Source organism: Sinocyclocheilus rhinocerous, unplaced genomic scaffold (assembly GCF_001515625.1).
Source record: "Sinocyclocheilus rhinocerous isolate Xijiao unplaced genomic scaffold, SAMN03320098_v1.1 scaffold287, whole genome shotgun sequence".
NCBI lineage: Eukaryota > Metazoa > Chordata > Actinopteri > Cypriniformes > Cyprinidae > Sinocyclocheilus > Sinocyclocheilus rhinocerous.
Window position 1 is genome coordinate 366,441 of NW_015633524.1, and position 19,498 is coordinate 385,938.

Here is a 19,498-nt window from a genome sequence, read left to right on the forward strand (position 1 = left end):
TAGAAAATGAAACTAAAGTGACAGAACAACAACAAAACAGTGGCACAGAAATGAGAAATTTCACCTTGAAATGAATGTTAATTCCTTGTTTTTAGGTGCATCCCAAATCGTGTACTTATGTGCTTATGTATTGTATGTCATTTTGTAGTATAAATAGTGTGAGTAGTATGTTCAAACTAAAACTTCCAAAAAGAAAAAGTGCACTTTAAATGATGCATTTAATTAACCAAAAAAATGAACTATGGAATATTGTACACGTCATGCATTCAGCTGTCGCAGAGGGGGAGGGGCTATCCGACTCTGATTATGAATGACAAAATAACTTTATATATAATTCATACACTACATGGTGTATGAGTGCCTAAGTACATAGTGTATAAGTGCGTCAACTATAGTCTCAATATCTGAAATACTTTAAAAAAAATAAATAAATAAAAATACAAATATCACATAAAAAATTGCGTGTAGTCTTGTAATTGACACAGGAATTAACGCTGTCGAAACTCAGTTGTTACTCAGTTTCTCCATACGGGACAGGAAAACAAAGTGTGTGCGCAGAGGTACAAGAAGTGAGGAAGAAAGCACAGAATTTATGGCATTCCTCACAGCGTGCAACAAACCACAGGAAGGTGTGAACAGCACGCCAGCTCCGATCCGCTAGCTGGCAATGAATAGGACACCGCCGTCCACGGTCACTGCAGGAACCCTTGACGTGTCTTGACATTTGCCTGTCAATTCCAGTGGCTTAGTGGGTGGCGCTGGAGAAAGATTGTCCTATTTGACAGCAGCTATTTTGCTAATCCAAAACAACAGCTGTAAGGTAAAAATGAGCAAGATGGGGGCTCGGAAGGGTAGGGGAAATTAAATCCTCATGTTGTTGAACAGAGATGGAAAATAGCACTCCAGATAAAAAATGGATTTTGGTGGGGGGGGCAAAAAAGGAAAAATCTGATGTAGGCGTTTGGTACAACTGAGCTCACGTTGGTGACAGACTTTTCTCAGTTTGTCTACAAAAGAGGTGTAGCTCTGGGCCAATGACCACACGGAAATGAGGTTCATACGGTCTCTGAGGAGCAGAAGAGGGCCGCGGTGGGGCTGCACATATTAGCATCTACACAGGAGACTGTCATAGTACAGGTGAAAATAATTACTACTACTAGTGCAGCGAAGCTCATTACACATCTGGTTGAGTTTTGGGGGAAACTAGTGTAGGGGTGGTCCTCTCACAACAAGAAGAATGCCCTGTTAGCACAACACGTTGCTAAACGTCCGCCCCCAGTATTCAAACCCAGTCTTAGCATTCTCCTGAATGTGGGTTCTCCTGAACCCAGATCAGATTCTGTGGGTTGATCCAAAAATGTCTTTCAATTGAGCTATACTAATCAATGGAATGCCTGTAAAATTGATTCATTAGTTCATTAGCCTTCATCAGGATACAGAAGGGACTGTGCCAGTAGGAAACCACAGATGTACATCCTTGAGACAGACCAAGCTGCCAAAACTGATAAATCGGTTTTCAAGATGTTCCCTTGGTGACAGTATTGGCAGATCCCAGAAGGGTTTCCTGTGTGGAAGTGCGTACATTTCAGTTCAAGAGTGGAAAGACGAAAGCATGGCTTGTGGCTCCTGCCAAAAAGTAAATTAATAAGCTAACTGAGGCATCAGCTGAGTGAGCCAGTGTTGTCAAGCACAGATCTCGAATTCATTAGCCTGTCCATAGAGCCATTTGACAAAATGATCCTCTATAAAACAACTCTTTCTTTTAGACGGGATCAGGCTGTGATGTTAAAACTGTTAATACAACCAGGACATGTAAATACAAGATTTTCAAAAGAAATGTGAGCAGTGCTTTCCAATTCAACTTGCCACCACAATGCTAAGGTGTTTTGGATGGTTTGCTACATGGTTGCATGCTGGTCAATGTCAAATTATGGTCTCTAGAAATGACTTGGGGTCCCTGTGTATATTATATGCATGTGGGAATATTATAGGAATTTAGTATAAGAAAAAAAGCAATGCTAAGCTTAACATCAAATAAAAAATTTATTAACTTCTCAGAGATTTCTCACAAGTTTAGATGTTTGTCTAGCCGCTGAAAATTTTTGTGTGACATTTTCAAACAGGCACTTTCTTTTTTCATCTTGGAATTCCTATTTCATAATTTTCTTTCATGTTTTCTTTTTTCGTTCATGGTGTCTTTAAGCCATTTTTGGTAAAACAGTATTTCTAAGGAAGGGGCAATGTGTCTAGCAGTTCTTGTTTACGAGATCAGTGTGTGTTTAAACGGAAAGTTCAACCCAAAATGAAAATTCATCACTATTTTTTCAACCTCATGTCGTTCCAAACTTGTATGACTTTACTTCTTCTGTGAACAGCAAAATAAGATAGTTTGAAGAATGTTTGAGTGTCTTTTTGCCCATACAGTGTAAATCAGTGGGGTCCAAAATAATATTGGACCCCACTGACTTTCATTGTATAGACATAAACATTTTTGAGAAAATTTTTGGGTTAGAATGACTAAGGGTGAATACTTTTTTTTTTTTTTTGCATTTTGGGGTCAACTGTCCCGTTATTGGAAAGTGTTCAATGAAATGGGCCAGTTACATTAATGCACCCATAGTACTGTGGTTTTGTCAGAATTATCAGGCTTGACCGTCTCATGGGGTCTTTGAAGATGTGACCATTCAGTGGTGATTGCACAAACTTGGTTTCCTTGGCAACCAACACAAATCAACGCATGCATCTTGCACGTAAGTAGCAACAGATGCTGCGCTGACCTCAGCCACTTCCTGGAAATACAAATTTGTCAAAATACGAAAAATAAAGCAGTTAGAGTAATGCAGAAGAGGTCCTTCACTCACTGCTGGAGAGGAGTCAAAATTGTGTTGTAGTACTCTGTGGTTTTACTCGATGTATACAAAACAGTCCATGCGAGATGAACAAATGAAGATGGACGAAAATATTGGATTCAAATAACTGTTTGGACAGAGTACTGAGTGAATATAGATAGACTGCATAAGAGCCAAAAACTTGCCGGTTCGACCGAACAAGTGATTCTTTTTGAAGCGAACCCTTTGAAGTCTTTATAGGTATTTATCAAATTGTGATTTCTTTGGCATGGAAGTAAGTTTACTCTTGTATAAAGCAATGCTGTGTCCAACACGTGCACAAGAGCAACAGCTGGATATCCCCTGCAAAACCTGGAACACTAGTTGAAATTTCCCCCTTGATTTTTGTCTTGAAAACATCTTGCAGGCCTTTAAGCTTAATTGTAGTCAAATTTCCTCACCACGTCATGTTGATGGCAGACGCTGCATACTTGCTGAGTCCATGTGGCCGCAGTCCAGGGCAGTTTGCGATAGTGATAACGGCACACTTTGATGAGAGCACTCCAGTCCTGTGGCGTAATGCCTCCATCTTGCTGCCCTGGCCACGGCGGGGGGAAGCAATCACAGTATCACAGGAAAACTCTGACCGCATGATATCACCTTCAAAATGGAGGAAACACACACCGCAACACTCACATGTGATCAATTATTTTGCAAAAATGTATGCAGGGAATTTCAGCCATTAGCTCCAAAGTGGGATCGTGGCCAGGGTAATGGCGGCTCCCAGAATAAACACATTTGGGTAATAGGTCACAAGGAACAGACTTGCCTAGAAGGTGGTTGTCGTTTTAAAACTGTTACATGTCTGGGCGTGTGGTGGAGTTCGAATTTAAGCAGTCGTAATTGCCGTAGGCCAGCGGGACTTCCAATATCCTGATTGCCGTTGACCTTTTTGGCTTGTATAATTGAGATATCACCACAAAAGCAGTGCCATCTCCATCCACCAGTCCTAATGCCCTCAGTGATGAATGATGAAACTTCTTAGCAGCTGTGTGACGTGTTTCCACTCTTGAAAGTCCTCGGCCAGTTGTGGTTTCATCCTGTTGTTGTGTTTATTCTTGCAGCGCGGCCAGGCCTTAAAGCCAAGAAGGTCTTGTTTCTCAGGCACAAGTCAACTCTCCACAGAGCTGATATCAAAATAGTTTAAAAAGAAATCGTCTGATAGCTCCCAGCGAGCGAACCCACCAAATGCTTCCAGATTCCTCGGCTCTGACAGTATAAACAACAGCACACTGGGAACGAGTTTGCACACTGTGAACTTGTTATAGTCAGACTAGAAGTTAGCAGAACAACGGGGGTGCAGATATGGTGAATCCACATTCCAAACCAATGTTTGCCTGTTTTGAAGGAGAAACCAAACTAATTTGATGATTTTCCAAAGGTGTGTTGCATGATGGGTGGCTTCACTCCAACGGATACATTTCAAGGTCTTTTGGGGGTGGCATCCCAAGAACTCAGAGCTCAAAGAAAGCATGCAGTCCACTTTGTTATTATGCAAAAAAAAGAAAAGAAAAAAAAGCTAATTGCAAAAGAGCTCTATTTCAGAGCTTTGAAGAGCTTTCCTAATAAAGTAATAGACCTCTACTGGTTATAGGCGGGGGTTACTCATTAAAATGAACATCACCACTTATTTAAGTTGGTCTCAGTAGTAAGCATATGTTAACTTTACAACTGTGTCTGCCATTCTGTAGCTAATTATGTGGTATAATTTCATTGCTGCTAAACTAAGCCTGGCTTGCATAAAAGTGGTCCATTGAGGTTTGTCAGGTCCAAGGGGGAGGTTTTGGGATGCAGGGCATGGAAACAATCCCACATGCATTGTGACATGCAACACTTTATGGATTATCATTGTCTGGATTTAGAGTCAAAACAAACATGTCAAAAATATATGGAAAGAATAAATATAAAATTTATTCAAGCACAGGGATCTGGAAAGGACAAAAAAACTAATGTCGACTGGGAAAAAAAACACAAAAATAAAACAAAGGTTCTGTATTTTTGTTGTGTTTAGAAAAACGACTTCATAAATAAAAGATTGACATTGTATATAACATTAATCCACAAAATGGGGTAGTTCCCACAGTGGGGTAATTTTCACTTGAGTGATACTGGCATACCAAACAAATCTGTTATTGAAATGTTAAATGATGTTAATTTATTATTATTATTATTTTTTTTATATCTTTACTAAAATGGATTGGAAAAAAAAAAATTTCTACAGTACATGTGCCATTTAAAGATTCATCACAGTGTCACTGCAAAATAAATGCCTTCGTACTCCTATTCAGGTCTTGTCTTTTTATGTACTACTTGTCTCAGGCCTAGATGGACAATGCAGAACAAGAGTCTCAGAGGTGAAGGCCAAGGATAAGCAGGAACTTTCCACCATTTTCTCTCCCCTTATTTATTTTTGTCTGTGTTGTTTTCTCAGTATTGCAATGCATCACTTGACATTACCCAAGCAAGTTTGAGCTGCAGAGTATCAGCTGAAAGCAATTTCGTACCGAGCGCAGCTGCCAGGCGGATAAGACTCTCCCTATTTCGTTTACTTTGAAATGCTGCTTTTTTTTAACATCCAAAATACACAAGGCAGCCAAATTGCTGACATGTGTGCGAGGAGCAGTGAAATCCTGCATTCTTTCATGCCCCTCTATGCAAAACTCCCCATTGTTTATTTAAAGAACACAGAACACTTTAGCACTATTAAGAAACATGTCATATAGTAAACTAAAGGTTTCCTCTCAGGAAAAATCCCCCGTCGTTTATTTTTCTTTGCAAAAAGTTATTTTACTTTGTATTCGCAAACTCACCGCATACACAATTAAAGCCATGGTGGTTGTAATTGAGTTGTGTACAGCTGGACACTAACAGGCAAGGCAAACGTGGAAGTGAGGTGCTTATTTGTGTTCAGGAAGTTGGACGGGTGGACTGGACTCCATCTCTCACTCACATCACATCAGTGTTCACACATAACACCCGAACCACGTGGTTGCCTGGCATGAGCTGAGGACTCGCTTACAAGGTGTGGTTCTGCTTCAAACCTCAGCTACTGTCTTTGCCGCTCACATCCACTAATTGGTTAACCAATCTCCCCTCAGAATTGTTTGATTCCCAGACAGCAACATAGTGTTTGCCCAGATCCGGCCCATATCTGGCCCGTGAGAAATCAATGCGGGACAGATGTGGGCCGGATCTGGGCCAACACGGGTTGCTGTCTGAGTTATTGGCTAATTACAAGAAGTCACACGGATAACCCTAATTAGTGATGCACCAAAATTAAAATGCTTAACCAAGCCCACTAAGCCAACACTCAAAAACAAAAATGCTAATTTGAGAAATATTAATTATTTAATAATCACTTGTTCTTTCTTCAATTGGCATTACTACAATAATAACTAGGCTTCAATGACTTGTAAAATAAGTGTACAGTACAGGGTTGTGTGTGTGTGTTCGCCCCCAAGAAGTTGTCCCACCATTCATTGACAATCCTGTAAGAAAGTAGAATTAAATTAAATTAAGAAATTAATATTACCTCAATTTTGAACAAGAAAAGCAAAGTTTGTCAAGACAAAAGAAAAGATTCTCTTTCTGTCAAATTCCTGTCGCATTGAGGCTAAAATAATTAAAAGGAAGCTAGTTCTTAATTTCTGAATTTTGGCCAAATTTCAGTGCGTTCCTACTTCTAATGGTAGCTGGTGAGGTTTAGTTTTACTCTCTGATAGTATAGAAGTCTTCCAATTTTCCCTCAAACATTCTTGGATGAATTTGTGTCAAATGAATGTTCATTTAGTTTCAGCAATTATGTCTACGAAAACCCCATATGTTTTGACCACCATTTGCAAGTCAAGCTCTGTTAGCTGTTGATCTCTATGAGATCTGTTGTCATTCGGCGTTAATCTAAATAGCTGGTGGAAGTGGAAAGGGCAGAAAGGTCACGGTAAACAAGAATGATGTCATGAGACCCGATGAATATGGTTGTAATCATGTCAGAAGCACTGACCTTTACATTGAGTGACAAAACTGAATTGGATTCAGGATACTTCTACCAGCTAAACACTTCCAGCCTTCCTGTCACTGAATGAGGTCTGCAGTGTAAATATAATCTGAACCTTTAACACACCGACACACAGCGCGAGCACGAACTGATCCTCACATCCTTCTTTTGATTTCCAGGATGGCTGAGTGAATCTATCATAAACAGAGGAATTCTGACTTCATTACAGTGTGCAGAGGTCTCTCTAGACAATGCGCTGGACAATCCAGATCCTTTCGCATTCTCATGCCAACCGCCAAGACTATTGTGTCGTCCAACCAGTGACTAAGCTTTTGACTTCCCTGGATTTGCCGCTTGTCCCCAGTGAGCAGCTGCAGCAGTGTGGCTTTCAGCAGTAAACAGGATTCTTCCGACCCACACTATCCTGTGGTTACCTGGAACAAACACACCTCCTTTTATAAGTGCTTTGACTTGTGGCTTTACTTGGACGTCTGGGCGGCACGCAGAAACATTCTGCCGAATGAAACAACCACTAAATAATGTCGCAGAGCCAAGACAGCTGTAAAACTCCACAGGAGCTCTGAATGACGTGGCGGTCAAGACCGTATGATTCAATAAAACCTGGAAGTTAAGGGAAGATGCAAGAAAGAAAAAGAGGAAAGGTACATGAGAAGGTTAGAAATAAAGATTCTTTATGGAACTTTGGAGCACCTTAGGTTCATGAAAGAATTCAAAAGAGCTGCAGCGAAGTAGAAGGTTTTCAGTGAAGAACTGAAGAACTTAAACTACAGTCTGGTTCACTGCTGGTCTAGATGGTTGACCAGCATGGTCTATCTGGTGATACTGGTTAACCAAAGAACTTTGGATGGATCGGCTAAAACCATCATCCAGCACTACATAAGCTTCAGGGTTGAACTTGCAGGACAATTAAGAAACAGTAGGAAAGTGACCATATATTTTATAACATATTTTTTACTTTAAAACAAACATACTTGTAGTTAAAGAGATGGATTGGAACTATGGTCAGCTATTGAAACATTAAAGATAAAGAAAGTCTTGAAAATGGACATTAGAAGGTGAAGGGTTTGGGACTCCCAGAGCTCAGAAGCGTGTGGATCAGATCCAGGCTTGGAGTGGGAGGTGTTCCACAGTGACTGATGGCCCACCACGGCTCGAGAAACTCGAGTTGCAGGGAAAGCTTAACACACCTTGACATCCATAGGAAACTCAAGCCCAGCTCCGAGCAGAGTCAGATACGTACCACCAAAGCAGTGCGGCCGCGCCGCTCCGCACAGCTTTTAACTCAATCTGTTTAGATGAGCGCACAGAAAAAGAATGTCTCCATCCTGCACCTCCTCCCCTTTAGCGCTCTCTCCAAAAGCCCTGAAACCACATACACAAATGCATTAAAATGACATGTAGGCAGATACGTATGGGAAATAAGCAACTGCCTTCGAGGAGCATTCAGCGCAGTGCCAACCAGTGAGCTGACATGAGATCTCGCTGTATACGTTTGCTTGGGAGCAACAAATATAGGCTGCTGCCTACAAGACGGTGCCAAGATTTTTGGAGAAATCAAGGAAATAGCCCTACAGGAACATGTCGGTATAGAAAGACAGCAAATAGTTTGAATAAAAAAAACTGTAGAGGTTTGTTTGATGATCGCATGCATTGGCTGGAGAGCCTATGTCTATGATGTAACTTCATCTCAGTAAGGAAAGGAAAAATCAAAGGAGTGGATGGAAAGATGGGACAATCTCTGGAATACAGCGAATTTAATTGCAATGCACCTAAAAAAAAAAAAAAACGGTCATTTACTCTCCCTCATGTCATTCCAAACCTGTATACTTTTATTATTTTCTTGTGTAACCCAAAAAGAAAATTTACATAGACTACTTGGTTCTTGGCTTTTTTTTAGTGACATGGTCACTATGATAATGGTTTTTCAAAAATTCTCCTTTTATGTGTTTCTTCATGAGAGTGAATAAATGATGACAAGAAGTTTAATTTTTGGCTGAACTATCCCCTGAACATCTCAGTTCATCCTCGGCCAAGTCTTGCCTGAGGATACTGTGATTATTCTCCCTTTATTGAGTGAAACCAATGAATCGAGGTTGAAGTTTCAACAAACAATGCCATATATAACACTGCCCCTCTGACAAGAAATGAGGGTAAGGAGTGAGAGAGGGAAAAAAAGAGAGAGAGAAAAGGATTTGGAGCTTGCACGAACACTGTGGCCAGGGCTGTAAATAGTCCTGAAAGCTGTATCTCAGAAGGAGAAATGGGAGGCTGGTCACAAGCCAACACAAACACAGGGCTGGCCCAAGAGGATCTGCACCGCAGGGCCCGTTTTCCTCCTTTTCAAATCCAGAGCCCCATGCCCTCATCAGCTGCCCTCCTCCACATCCCCTTGCAGCTGTCAACAGCTGGGTCTGTCATTCACTGGAACGTCTTTTAATAAGCAATCAATCACTCCGATATTTGTTTATCTATCCATATACAATATGAAGTCAAGTATGGAGCCTCCAGCCAGGCTTGTTGCATTCAAAGCATGCGTACACTCCAGAGGACGCAGCAAAATTGCCATGTAAAAACGGTTATGTTGCCACAGGCATACGGTGGATGGAGCTCTGCAATTAATCTTTGGAAAAGCATGGAGACACCTGCAGGAAGGCCGTGATGCGTTTAGACGTGGGGTGTCATCAAATACTTCAGTAACAGTTTGCAAACGATTTGTGACGCACTGACACTTTTCAAAAACTTTTAACTTGTGCCCAGCGCAATATCGCATTATGCAGCCAATTCAGAAAATAAACAAGCGTTCATGCGCTGACACCTTTCAATTTCAACACGCGCGTATTCGCGCCAAAATAACGATTATTGCGAGAGAGCGCGTTTGATAAACAAGCTAAAGTAGACCGTTTTCTGCCTTTGCTCAGGTGTGGTCTTGTCCCGGTTGTAGCACCTCGTTTTGGCTTGTGAAAAGAGTGGCTACATGGATAGCTCTGGCAAAGCTATAACGAGCCTTTTCACAACAGAAAAGCCACTTCACACGCTGTTTGGAATGCAAAGAGCGAAGTGGCCATTAGTTATCAGATGTCGAAAAGTGTCTGTTTTGAAAGGATATACTGGAAATTTACATGCTAAATCACCGCAGGAGGTCCAAGGATGGTGCGTGTGTCAGCTGAGGTAAAAGCTTGGTGGAATTTAGTTATTAACTTTCACAACAACATCAACTTATTTTTCATTAATTTATATATTTAAGACCCTTATCATTCTAACCACCATTATTTTGTACGTGTATCCATCCATAGAGTAGAAGAGTGCGTATTGTAATGATCTTACACATGCCACTTTAAGCGACAGTTCATCTAAACATAAAAATGCTGTCATCATTTACTCACGTGTTGTTACAAACCCATTTGACTTACTTTTTAAATCTGTGAATCTCAAAAGGAGACCTTTTGAAGTATGTGGTTGCTCTGTTCCATTCAATTACAATGAGTGGGGACTAAAGCTTTCAAATTTGAAAGTACTCATATAATAAAAAGTGTTATTAACGTAGTATTATAAGAGTGTATGATCTCCAATGTAAAAATGTGTGCTCTGATGATAAACCAGTTTAGAAACAGTGGTTTAAAAGTTACCAGACTACATATGAGCAATTTCGATATATAGCTTCACACATGACATGTGAGGAAAAAATGTAAATTGTAGCTATGGATTAAGAATTCCCATGACTTATTAATTCATGATCACGTTTTATTAATTAATTCCATTTTTTAGTTAAATCGTGGCCATGTTTTACTAACTTCTTCCTTACCTTTGGTTAAATTGTGACTACGCTGTATACTAATTTGTTCCCTCGTTTTAAACGACCAGTTAGTGTGCTGCCCTGATTTACCTAAAACAAGAAAACAAATTAAGAAGTTGTGGGAACAAATTATTAATTCATGACCACAATATCTTGGTACTCCAAGGTGCTTCTAAGAATACCATGGTACAACATGCTTTATGTCCAAATATCATGACAATTCCATCCTATTGATGGTAATCATGATATTTTGATAAATGCCATGGTACTGAATGGTTACCACGATATGTACATATTCCAAGTATTACAAAAGATTACAATGCTATTACCATTAATTGTCTAAAAATCCATGACATCACCATGGTACTTTTTTATTTAGTAATGATGGTAAAACTATGATATCTTATGAAATACCATGTAAACACCATGCCATATGAATTGGATAATCAAATGGTACCATAGCATGAGCATCTCAAAATTGTACCACAGTTGTACTTTATTACAGTCATAGTACTTTTTTGGCGGAGACTGTCAAGGTGTTCAATGTGTTTCTTGTATTCTGCCAACCGCCATTTGAGTTTGCATGAGTAAAATCAGTCTGTCCTGTCAAACACATGACATTAATCCCATTAAAATGCAGGGCCCATTATACTTATGGTATGGATCAAGTGCTGCGTTATCCTGCAATATGCATGTATTGTTACACAGTGACATCTGGAGCGCTTGTCTACAGACTGTGTATTTTACTTAGACCTGCATGTGAGTTCAAAGCCACTTGAGTGAGAGGCCATTTTAAGTGGAAACATGAAAGCGCCTCTCAACACGCCAGATCAGACGAGGAGAAAGCCTCAAGTAAACATATAACATGCGGTCTTGTCGTAAACAGATGCAACAAAGAGTTAAAACTACAGCAAGCCACGTACACCAAGACAAAACCACAATCAAAAGGTTGTTTCAACATATCACGTGGGCAGCAGGTCCAGGTTCTGGGGGATCTCCGAACTGGTCATAGCGCATGCTTCAAAACATCGTGTACTATGACTGAACGATAAGGTAACGCCAGGCAACAAGCGGTTTGTGCACATCGCTACCTCAAATATTTATTTGATCTTGTCAAAGTCAGTGGCGAACAATAGGAATATTGACAGTATGGGAATGAGAGTGAGCTAGTTTGTTTGAGTGTTTTAGCACCATGGACTCCCGTGCAGGCTGTTGCTTTGTGAAAGTCCAGTATTGGATTTCTTTCCGCTGCCAAAGCATGCTTCCTGCACCGGGGCAGAGTCGACCAACAATGACCTCCATTTCCTTTGTTGAGGTTTGAACTAGTGCTGCCACGAGCCCCCGGGCCCTGCCTCCAGACTCCGGCCTCCTTGCGTGGACCGGCGAAGCGGCCCAGGTCACCGCCACCACTGTCGACGTTTCCTGCGGGAGTCAGTGGATCGTCCGCACCTTTGAATATATAGGGGGAATTTTGCAATTAAACACTTTTGGCTCAGTGACAACAATGGTGCTTGACTTGCTAGAACTTAAAGGGATAGTCCACCCAAAAATCGCTCCAAAAACCGTTGCCTTTCTTTCATCTGTGGAACACAAAAGAAGATATTTGGAGACATGTCTTCCATTGAAAGTCAATGGGGTCCAATGTTGTTTGGAACCCAGTGTTCTTCAAATATCTTCTTTTGTGTTCTGCAGAAGCAAGTCATACAAGAATTTTCATTTTTGGAGAACTATTCCTTTAATTGAACCACATCACAAATATATGTTCAAAAGGAAAATAGCCACTTATGGATTTAGACAAAACATCAGGCCAAGCAGCATCCCAGACTGGACATGTTGGTCCATTCTCATGGTTTTGGGATACTTTTTAGCTGGTCTGTTTTTAGATATGGATTGAGTCACTCCAATTAAAGCCTATAGTATATATTTGTATGTTTAATTGTCCACTAAAAGTGTACATTTAAATTTGAACCTCTACTTAAGTTGTATGACTAGAGGTGATCAGATCACTAAGCCTTAATAGTTTAGTAATGCGTACATTAGCAAACGCCATTAATGATTGTCATGAAATTGAACTAATTGTGAGTCTAAGAAGAAAAACTTGGCCTTGACTGGCTAAGCATTAAAGGGGTCATATGATGCTGCTAAAAATAACATTATTTTGTGTATTTGGTGTGACTGCCAGGATGAATATTTTGTCTCTTTGCTCTTGCAGCTTTGGTAATAAGGGTGGAGTTTTAAAAAAACAAATAAAAATGACAACAAAATTGCTAACTTTATTTTAAATTAAAATGGAAAATCTAAAAATAAAAACTAATTAAAAATATTAATAAAAACTATAGTAGTATCTCGATGCTAAAACAACACTGATTATCTGTCAATGAAAATGATGATTAATAAATTAAAATATTTATTGGACGTTTATTTTATCATATTCCTGCTACTGCTTTATATCATGCCTTCCATGTGCACTGAAGTCACTCTGTAATGGATGCCTTCTCATAGCTTATTGCTTTATTTTATCTCAAACCACAGTTTACTATACTAAGCGTCATTGCCAGTGAGCTTCAACCAGAGAGACCCCATTAAATTTATCCCAGGACCTGGTCATTTTAGCATCGACCCTATTGTAAAACATTTGAACATAAGGCAACCTTGTTTTATAACTTAAATATCTTGTTATTGTAAGCTTACATTTATTGTTTTGCCCCAGTGTTAACTGGTGCTCTTTATATGTGCCATACTTCCCTTGATCTGATACCCGCAGGGCTCGTATCCCATAATTCCTCTGTTACTGGCACAAAGCTGGCCCTGCTCTACTAAATTTCTCTAGCCAAGGAAATGTCAAAGCAAATTCAGCAGTGCCTCTCAGGCTGCAATCTGACATCAGCTTACTTATGTTCTTCAAAGAGTACGAATTTCATTCAAAATGACGTTTGACTTGTATGGGACAAGAGCGACTCTTGAGCTAAATTTGCACATATGAGGGAAAAAAAATAACAAATTTAGTTCCACAGTTTGATTAAATTTCACATGTGGGACCTCCCAGAAACCGCTCCACATTGATAGAGAATGATACAGTGCCATTTTAATGGGACAATGAGCGTCTTTTACCTGCACGCCATTTTAATGGGACAATGAGCGTCTTTTACCTGCACGTCATAAAGGTTAACATTCGAAAACCTCTTATGAAAATATGCTGCAAAATGGAGCTTGCACACAGGTTTATTTACTTAAGACAGCAGTGCTGTTGCCTGTAGGGCCAACTGACCTGTGCTGCTCTGGCTGTGCACTACTGACTCTTTGAACTTGTAGTGTTGTTCAGACGGTCCTGCTCCAGGGGCTGGTAAGGAAGTGAGGAGGGAGCTCTGGGGGAAATTGGCCTTTACCCGAGGGGACTGAGTCTCCAGCCCGAGGTCCATGACACTACACAGCCACAATCTGGTTTTGAAACACACACCATAGCGCTGGATTAAAACAGGGGGTGATGTCTGGCCAGAACAGCAGGCCAGGTGAATGAATGAATGAATGAAAGCACCTTTATCAAGCTGTAAGGGTGAATACGTGATCGTATGAACACTTCTCACAGCCACAACACCGTTACAGAAAACACAGACAGAGTATAGTACCTGGACTACGTGCATCTCCAAATTCAGAATCGTATTTAATCTCTAGATTCAATACAAGCTTGTGCTATCTGTGGCAGACTCATCGGTCAGTTTATAAACTAACAGATTTTGAGTAATACACTTTCAGTGAACTATATTAAGTAAAGGCATCACATTAGAATAAACATTAAAATACACTGCTTTGCCATTTTGAGCTTTTGTATAATCAGATTTGTTAAAGATTACATTTAACAGTGTTATTACATTATTAAGCTTTGAAAGATTAACTTTAAGTGAGGGTTAGATGGCAGTAAAGGAAAAATAAATGTAAAATATGGGCAATGAGCATAAACATAACAAACGCATAAACATTATATTTGGCGCATAAACATTATATCGAACATTTATCAAACTCTTGTTATCGTTAGTTTTTCAGTGAACATTTACAGAATTATTCACAAACAATGCTTTTTTCACTCGTACACTGAGGGGCATAAGTGTAGATCAATAAGGCCTATGATCAATCAGTTCCAAAATGAAATACCGCTAAGGTGCTAACTAAAAGAAGGATTGAATCCAAGATTTGGTGATAATATAGCAAAAATAAGAGATTGATTTACAAGGAATTTTTCAAAGGCTGGGCATTTCTAACCTGTGAATACCAAAGTAGATTGGAATATTTTCAGCATAGCACAAGGGTAATATAAATAAAGAGCAGGACTTTTGGTTTAGTGACTTTTAAAGAATACTTTTTGTGCGCAAAAGAAAAAAAAACGACTTTATTCAACAATTCGTCTCCTCCGCATTACCCTGGTGCCATTTTGGAGAATATCCGCTGGACGCGATTTTCATGTTTGGGTGAACTAACCCTTTAAGGAATGGATGGGGCTACTCAGCTCAACGCTGCAAAACAGTTACTGGCAAAATGCAGCATTGCTCGTCGCTTCTTGTGTCGCACCTGCTTATTTGGTAGGTCAGTACAGTTTTTGTTCTACTGAAAAAACAGGTGTCCTATGTTTACTTAGATTCTGATTCTAGTACATGGAATATGTTAACGTTGTTTGTAACACATCTCATCCACATGATCAAATTTTGGTATTTTATAAGCTTATCCTTCCATACACTTGCCCATTCATGACAGAAAATGGTCACAGTGCAGATGCATGACAATATGAAAACATAAGCCTACAGTAATTCACCTGTTTGCTTAACTTAGCTAGTGGTGAGAAAAACATTAAAAAAAATTAATGACAAAAACACACAATAGTGACTCATGTGAGCATTAGCATTAGCACTCCTCATTACCTTTATGCAAATAATGAATTTCAAGTCATATCACAACAATCACAAGTTTACTGCATTCCGATGTACTGCAAAACATCTCTGTATTCTTCTGTTCTATTTAGCATCTCCGAATAGGTCATTTTAGAACGGTAAATGCTGAGAATTAAAATCCAAAGGAATTTCTCATTTGTAAAAAAAAAAAAAAGTGTGCAAATTGCTTCACAAATACAATCTGCTCATAATTAACACATATCTTAAAGATTTTGAAGCAAAAGTCAGGACAAACAGATAAAAGTGTTGAGTACCTGAAGAAGTTGAATGCACATTCATTGACTTTCCTCCCTTCTTTCAGACACTTTCTGGGGTCCTTCTCCTCCCAGCGGCACAGCATGAACTCTTTGTTGGCCTTGTCACATTGAGAGCCATAATGATGAGCAGCAGCCTTCAGTACGGCTGACGACACATTGACCTGCAAAGAAAACAGCAAAGTCCTGAGATCACATATAATGCAGGACAAAATGATTCACCTTTAAGTGAAAGCATTATTTTTAATTTAATGCATGACATTAAAGAGAAATGACTAGTAAAGCACCATGTCTGATGTGAAGTCTTGCTATTGCATTAGATATTAATCTCCAATATAATATGGATCACATGGCATGCCTTTTCACCCAATAACATATTGCATATAAAAAGCCTGCTATAATATGACAAAAGCTGTCAATGTTAGTTTGACTTGTTACCCATTACCCTTAACACACACACACACACACACACAGAGAGAGAGAGAGAGAGAGAGAAATATAGCAACGTTACCACAAAATATGAAAACCATTGACACTTGGTAGGCTGCTAAAAACAACACTAATGTAACTTAGTCAACACATCAGTTTCCAGTTCATTCAAATCCATGCTTTCTTTCTGATCTTAACTAACCAGCATACACTGCAATACTAGCTGAACACATTAAAATGAACTTCACAGGTTAACGTTAGCAGTGCTACTCCTGCAGCTTCAGGCTAACACCTGGTTGTGTTTCCATTCTTTCAGACGTAAAGTTACCTCTTCGACGTTCAGTTCCTGCAACGTCGGAACCTCAACCACGCCGGGCATGGTGCGACTTTTAGTTCACCGAAACTAACCAAAATGAGTTTGACAGTTCACACCACAACACAACACAAAGTCCTCGTCTGCAGCAGGACGAGGCCGCAGCCGCACGGAGAAGGTCAGTTAACTGCGCATGCGCGAAGAATTACGGGCGCCTTTCGATGACGTCATGTGTGTGGAAACGGATACGCTGTAGCGCCATCTTGGCTCCAAACAGAACGCAAAGTTATGGCACTACTTTTCTGCCAGTACTTTTCAAAACATTTGCCTGGCTCTGAGATGATTATTTATCATTTATTCTATCGCTTATTAATGCATGACCGTGGCATCTGTCCCAGAGGAGTATTACCATTAAATATGTATCGTCTCGGTTGTGTTTCTATGGAAACAGTATCACGCTCTTGCTTCGCTGTTGATCAACATGGAGTTTATGAGAAGCAGTTATGATGGAAATTACAATAATGGCAGGTAAATCAACTTTTAATGATAGCTGATGACATTTATATGCCCTATCATTTGAATATAAGTTTATGGGAGTGCCATACACTTGTTATATGTAATATTTTATACGATGTTTCCCGTTTTTAAAGATACCTTCATGAGCAAAGCTAGAGAGAAAGGATTCTTGCAATATTACTTGTTCAAATGTTATTTCAGTTGCTATATTGTTCCAAATTACACTGTTATACACTGTATATGTTCTCTTTTCCTATGCTTTGGCAATGCAAAATGTGCTTTTGTCATGCCAATAAAGCTAATTGAATTGAATTGAAAGGTCTTCACAAATACATTTATATATTACATATACATACATATAGATAAATCACATTCATAAAACAAAGTGAATAATATATAGATAACTTTAAATGTAGTAAGTGCTAGACCAAATAAGGGCACTATGATTCTTTCAGGCATCTGGTAAATTAAATATTTTTATATATACATTTTAAATGCATAAAATAATATAAAGTGAAACTATTTCATATTATTTAATGAATTGTAAGGTTATGGAATTATGTCTTTTATATGTGATTTCCTGAATATTTGAATTGTTTTTCATGACTGACTAATCAAGTGTCATGCCATATTTTAAATATGACTCATTATGTTTCAAGTAACAAAAACAATAATGTATAATATAACAATAATTTTCACAATCAGTTTAGCAGTACTATTGTGATTCTAAAGATACAGTCATTTTAAGAATAAGGAAGAGGTCAATTAAACGGTCTAATTTCCTCTCATCACATGTTGTTTTTCAAAGGATGGAGGGGACGGGCGAATACACACTTCCAACTCACACCAGATATGTCGGAGAGATTAAAGACGGCATGTTCCATGGGAAAGGAGTGCTGCATTTCCCCAATGGAAGCAAATATGAGGGAACTTGGGAGAAAGGAATATGCAAAGAGGTATTTCCCTCCTAATTTTAATAATAATAATCATGTTAATAACTCGATATATTTGATATCTAACAAACAACGTATCGAAAATATATTCTAAAATATTAACAGTAATAAAATAATATATATACTGATCAAAATCAGAAGACAAAAAGTATTGTAATTTGTAACACTTTCTGGTTGTAAACATTTAATGGGTCATGTTGATAGTTGATGTAATGAGCTACACGTGTGGTTACTTTGCTATTGAGTGCATTTGAACAGATGACACTTGATTTGATATTTTGTATTTAATGCAATGACATTTTTAAATGTGCATTAAGTAAATGCTTGGACTAAATGTTTTTGTTACACATAGGGAAAGTACACATTTTCTGATGGCCTGGAGTATAAAGAGACGGACTGGGATTACTGTGATGGTAAAGAAAGGCGTTTCTACTCTGAGAGGTGTAATGGCCTCAAACCAGCAGGTATGGTTGAAATTATTGGAATTATTGTGTGTGATCATTTACAGCTAAGCAGCACGATTCTCTAAAATTATAAGAAAGAAAATAAGTCTGACCGTGTCTTTGAATAGGAGAATCCCAGTTAACTGATCGGTACCCCCCGCGGGCCATCCCTGATGGTTGCTATGACAGCGGCGATGGCTTTTATGATCCCAGCACTAGAGTCGTCAAAGACTATGATGGCAATTTTCTCAGGAACGCAGGTAAGAGAATGCGTCATGCAGTGCCAGAGCAAGTTTTAGTCTGTGAGTGTGAGTGTGTGTGTGTGTGTGTGTGTGTGTGTGTTAGCAAGTCATTCACAATTTCCTACACAATGTTCCATGAAATCCACGAAATCTCAATATAATTCTTAGTTCAATCCTTTTCGGATCTGAAGTAGGCTACCTTTTAGCAAACATTTGCCTTGGGTCCTTCCACCTGGAACACATAAGACCACAAGCATTAGAGTGGCATAAATGGATTAGCTAAATGCATGTAGATAGTGTAGAGCTAAAGACTGAGCAGTGAGATTGTAAGATAACTCATCTGTAGGTCTTTTCTCTCGGGCAGACATGCCTCTGTGCTGTTGTCATTTGAATTGTTTTCAAGGAAAATGTAAAACACATTTCCCAGTGCCTGATGTGGGATCTCTGATTTGAGGTGAATTCATTATGTCAGCCTTATAGATAGGAGGTCAGAACCCCCTATCAGCACAATACCAAGATACCAAAGTTTGTGGAATTAATAATTCCTTTGTTACCTAAATTAATTTATTTAATGTATCTATATGTTTGTATATATTTTGGGCTACAAGCAACTTACTATGTAATACATTCTATTCCTTAATATATATATATATATATATATTAAAATAAATAAATATTTTATATTTTATTAATATAAATTAATATTTAAATA

General features: G+C 39.0%; 2 protein-coding genes across 3 annotated transcripts in view; one reads left to right on the top strand and one right to left on the bottom strand.

Moving 5' to 3' along the window:
* Positions 1 to 11,679: 11,679 nt before the first annotated feature.
* Positions 11,680 to 16,823, bottom strand: LOC107744076 (uncharacterized). Its single transcript, XM_016557550.1, has 4 exons — positions 16,648 to 16,823; positions 15,891 to 16,054; positions 13,965 to 14,134; positions 11,680 to 12,145 (listed from the first exon to the last, which is right to left on the bottom strand). Exons 1-4 carry the CDS (start codon positions 16,696 to 16,698, stop codon positions 11,784 to 11,786), a joined length of 747 nt encoding a protein of 248 aa, XP_016413036.1. The 5' UTR covers positions 16,699 to 16,823; the 3' UTR covers positions 11,680 to 11,783.
* Positions 16,824 to 16,905: 82 nt separating this feature from the next.
* morn5 (MORN repeat containing 5) overlaps positions 16,906 to 19,498 on the top strand; it is a 13,498-nt gene continuing 10,905 nt past the window's right edge. For both annotated transcript variants that reach the window (XM_016557552.1, XM_016557551.1), the window contains exons 1-4: positions 16,906 to 17,160; positions 17,957 to 18,104; positions 18,454 to 18,565; positions 18,673 to 18,804. In XM_016557552.1, the coding sequence (XP_016413038.1) occupies positions 17,114 to 17,160; positions 17,957 to 18,104; positions 18,454 to 18,565; positions 18,673 to 18,804 (439 nt within the window). In that variant the 5' untranslated portion in view covers positions 16,906 to 17,113. The remainder of the gene's footprint in view (positions 17,161 to 17,956; positions 18,105 to 18,453; positions 18,566 to 18,672; positions 18,805 to 19,498) is intronic.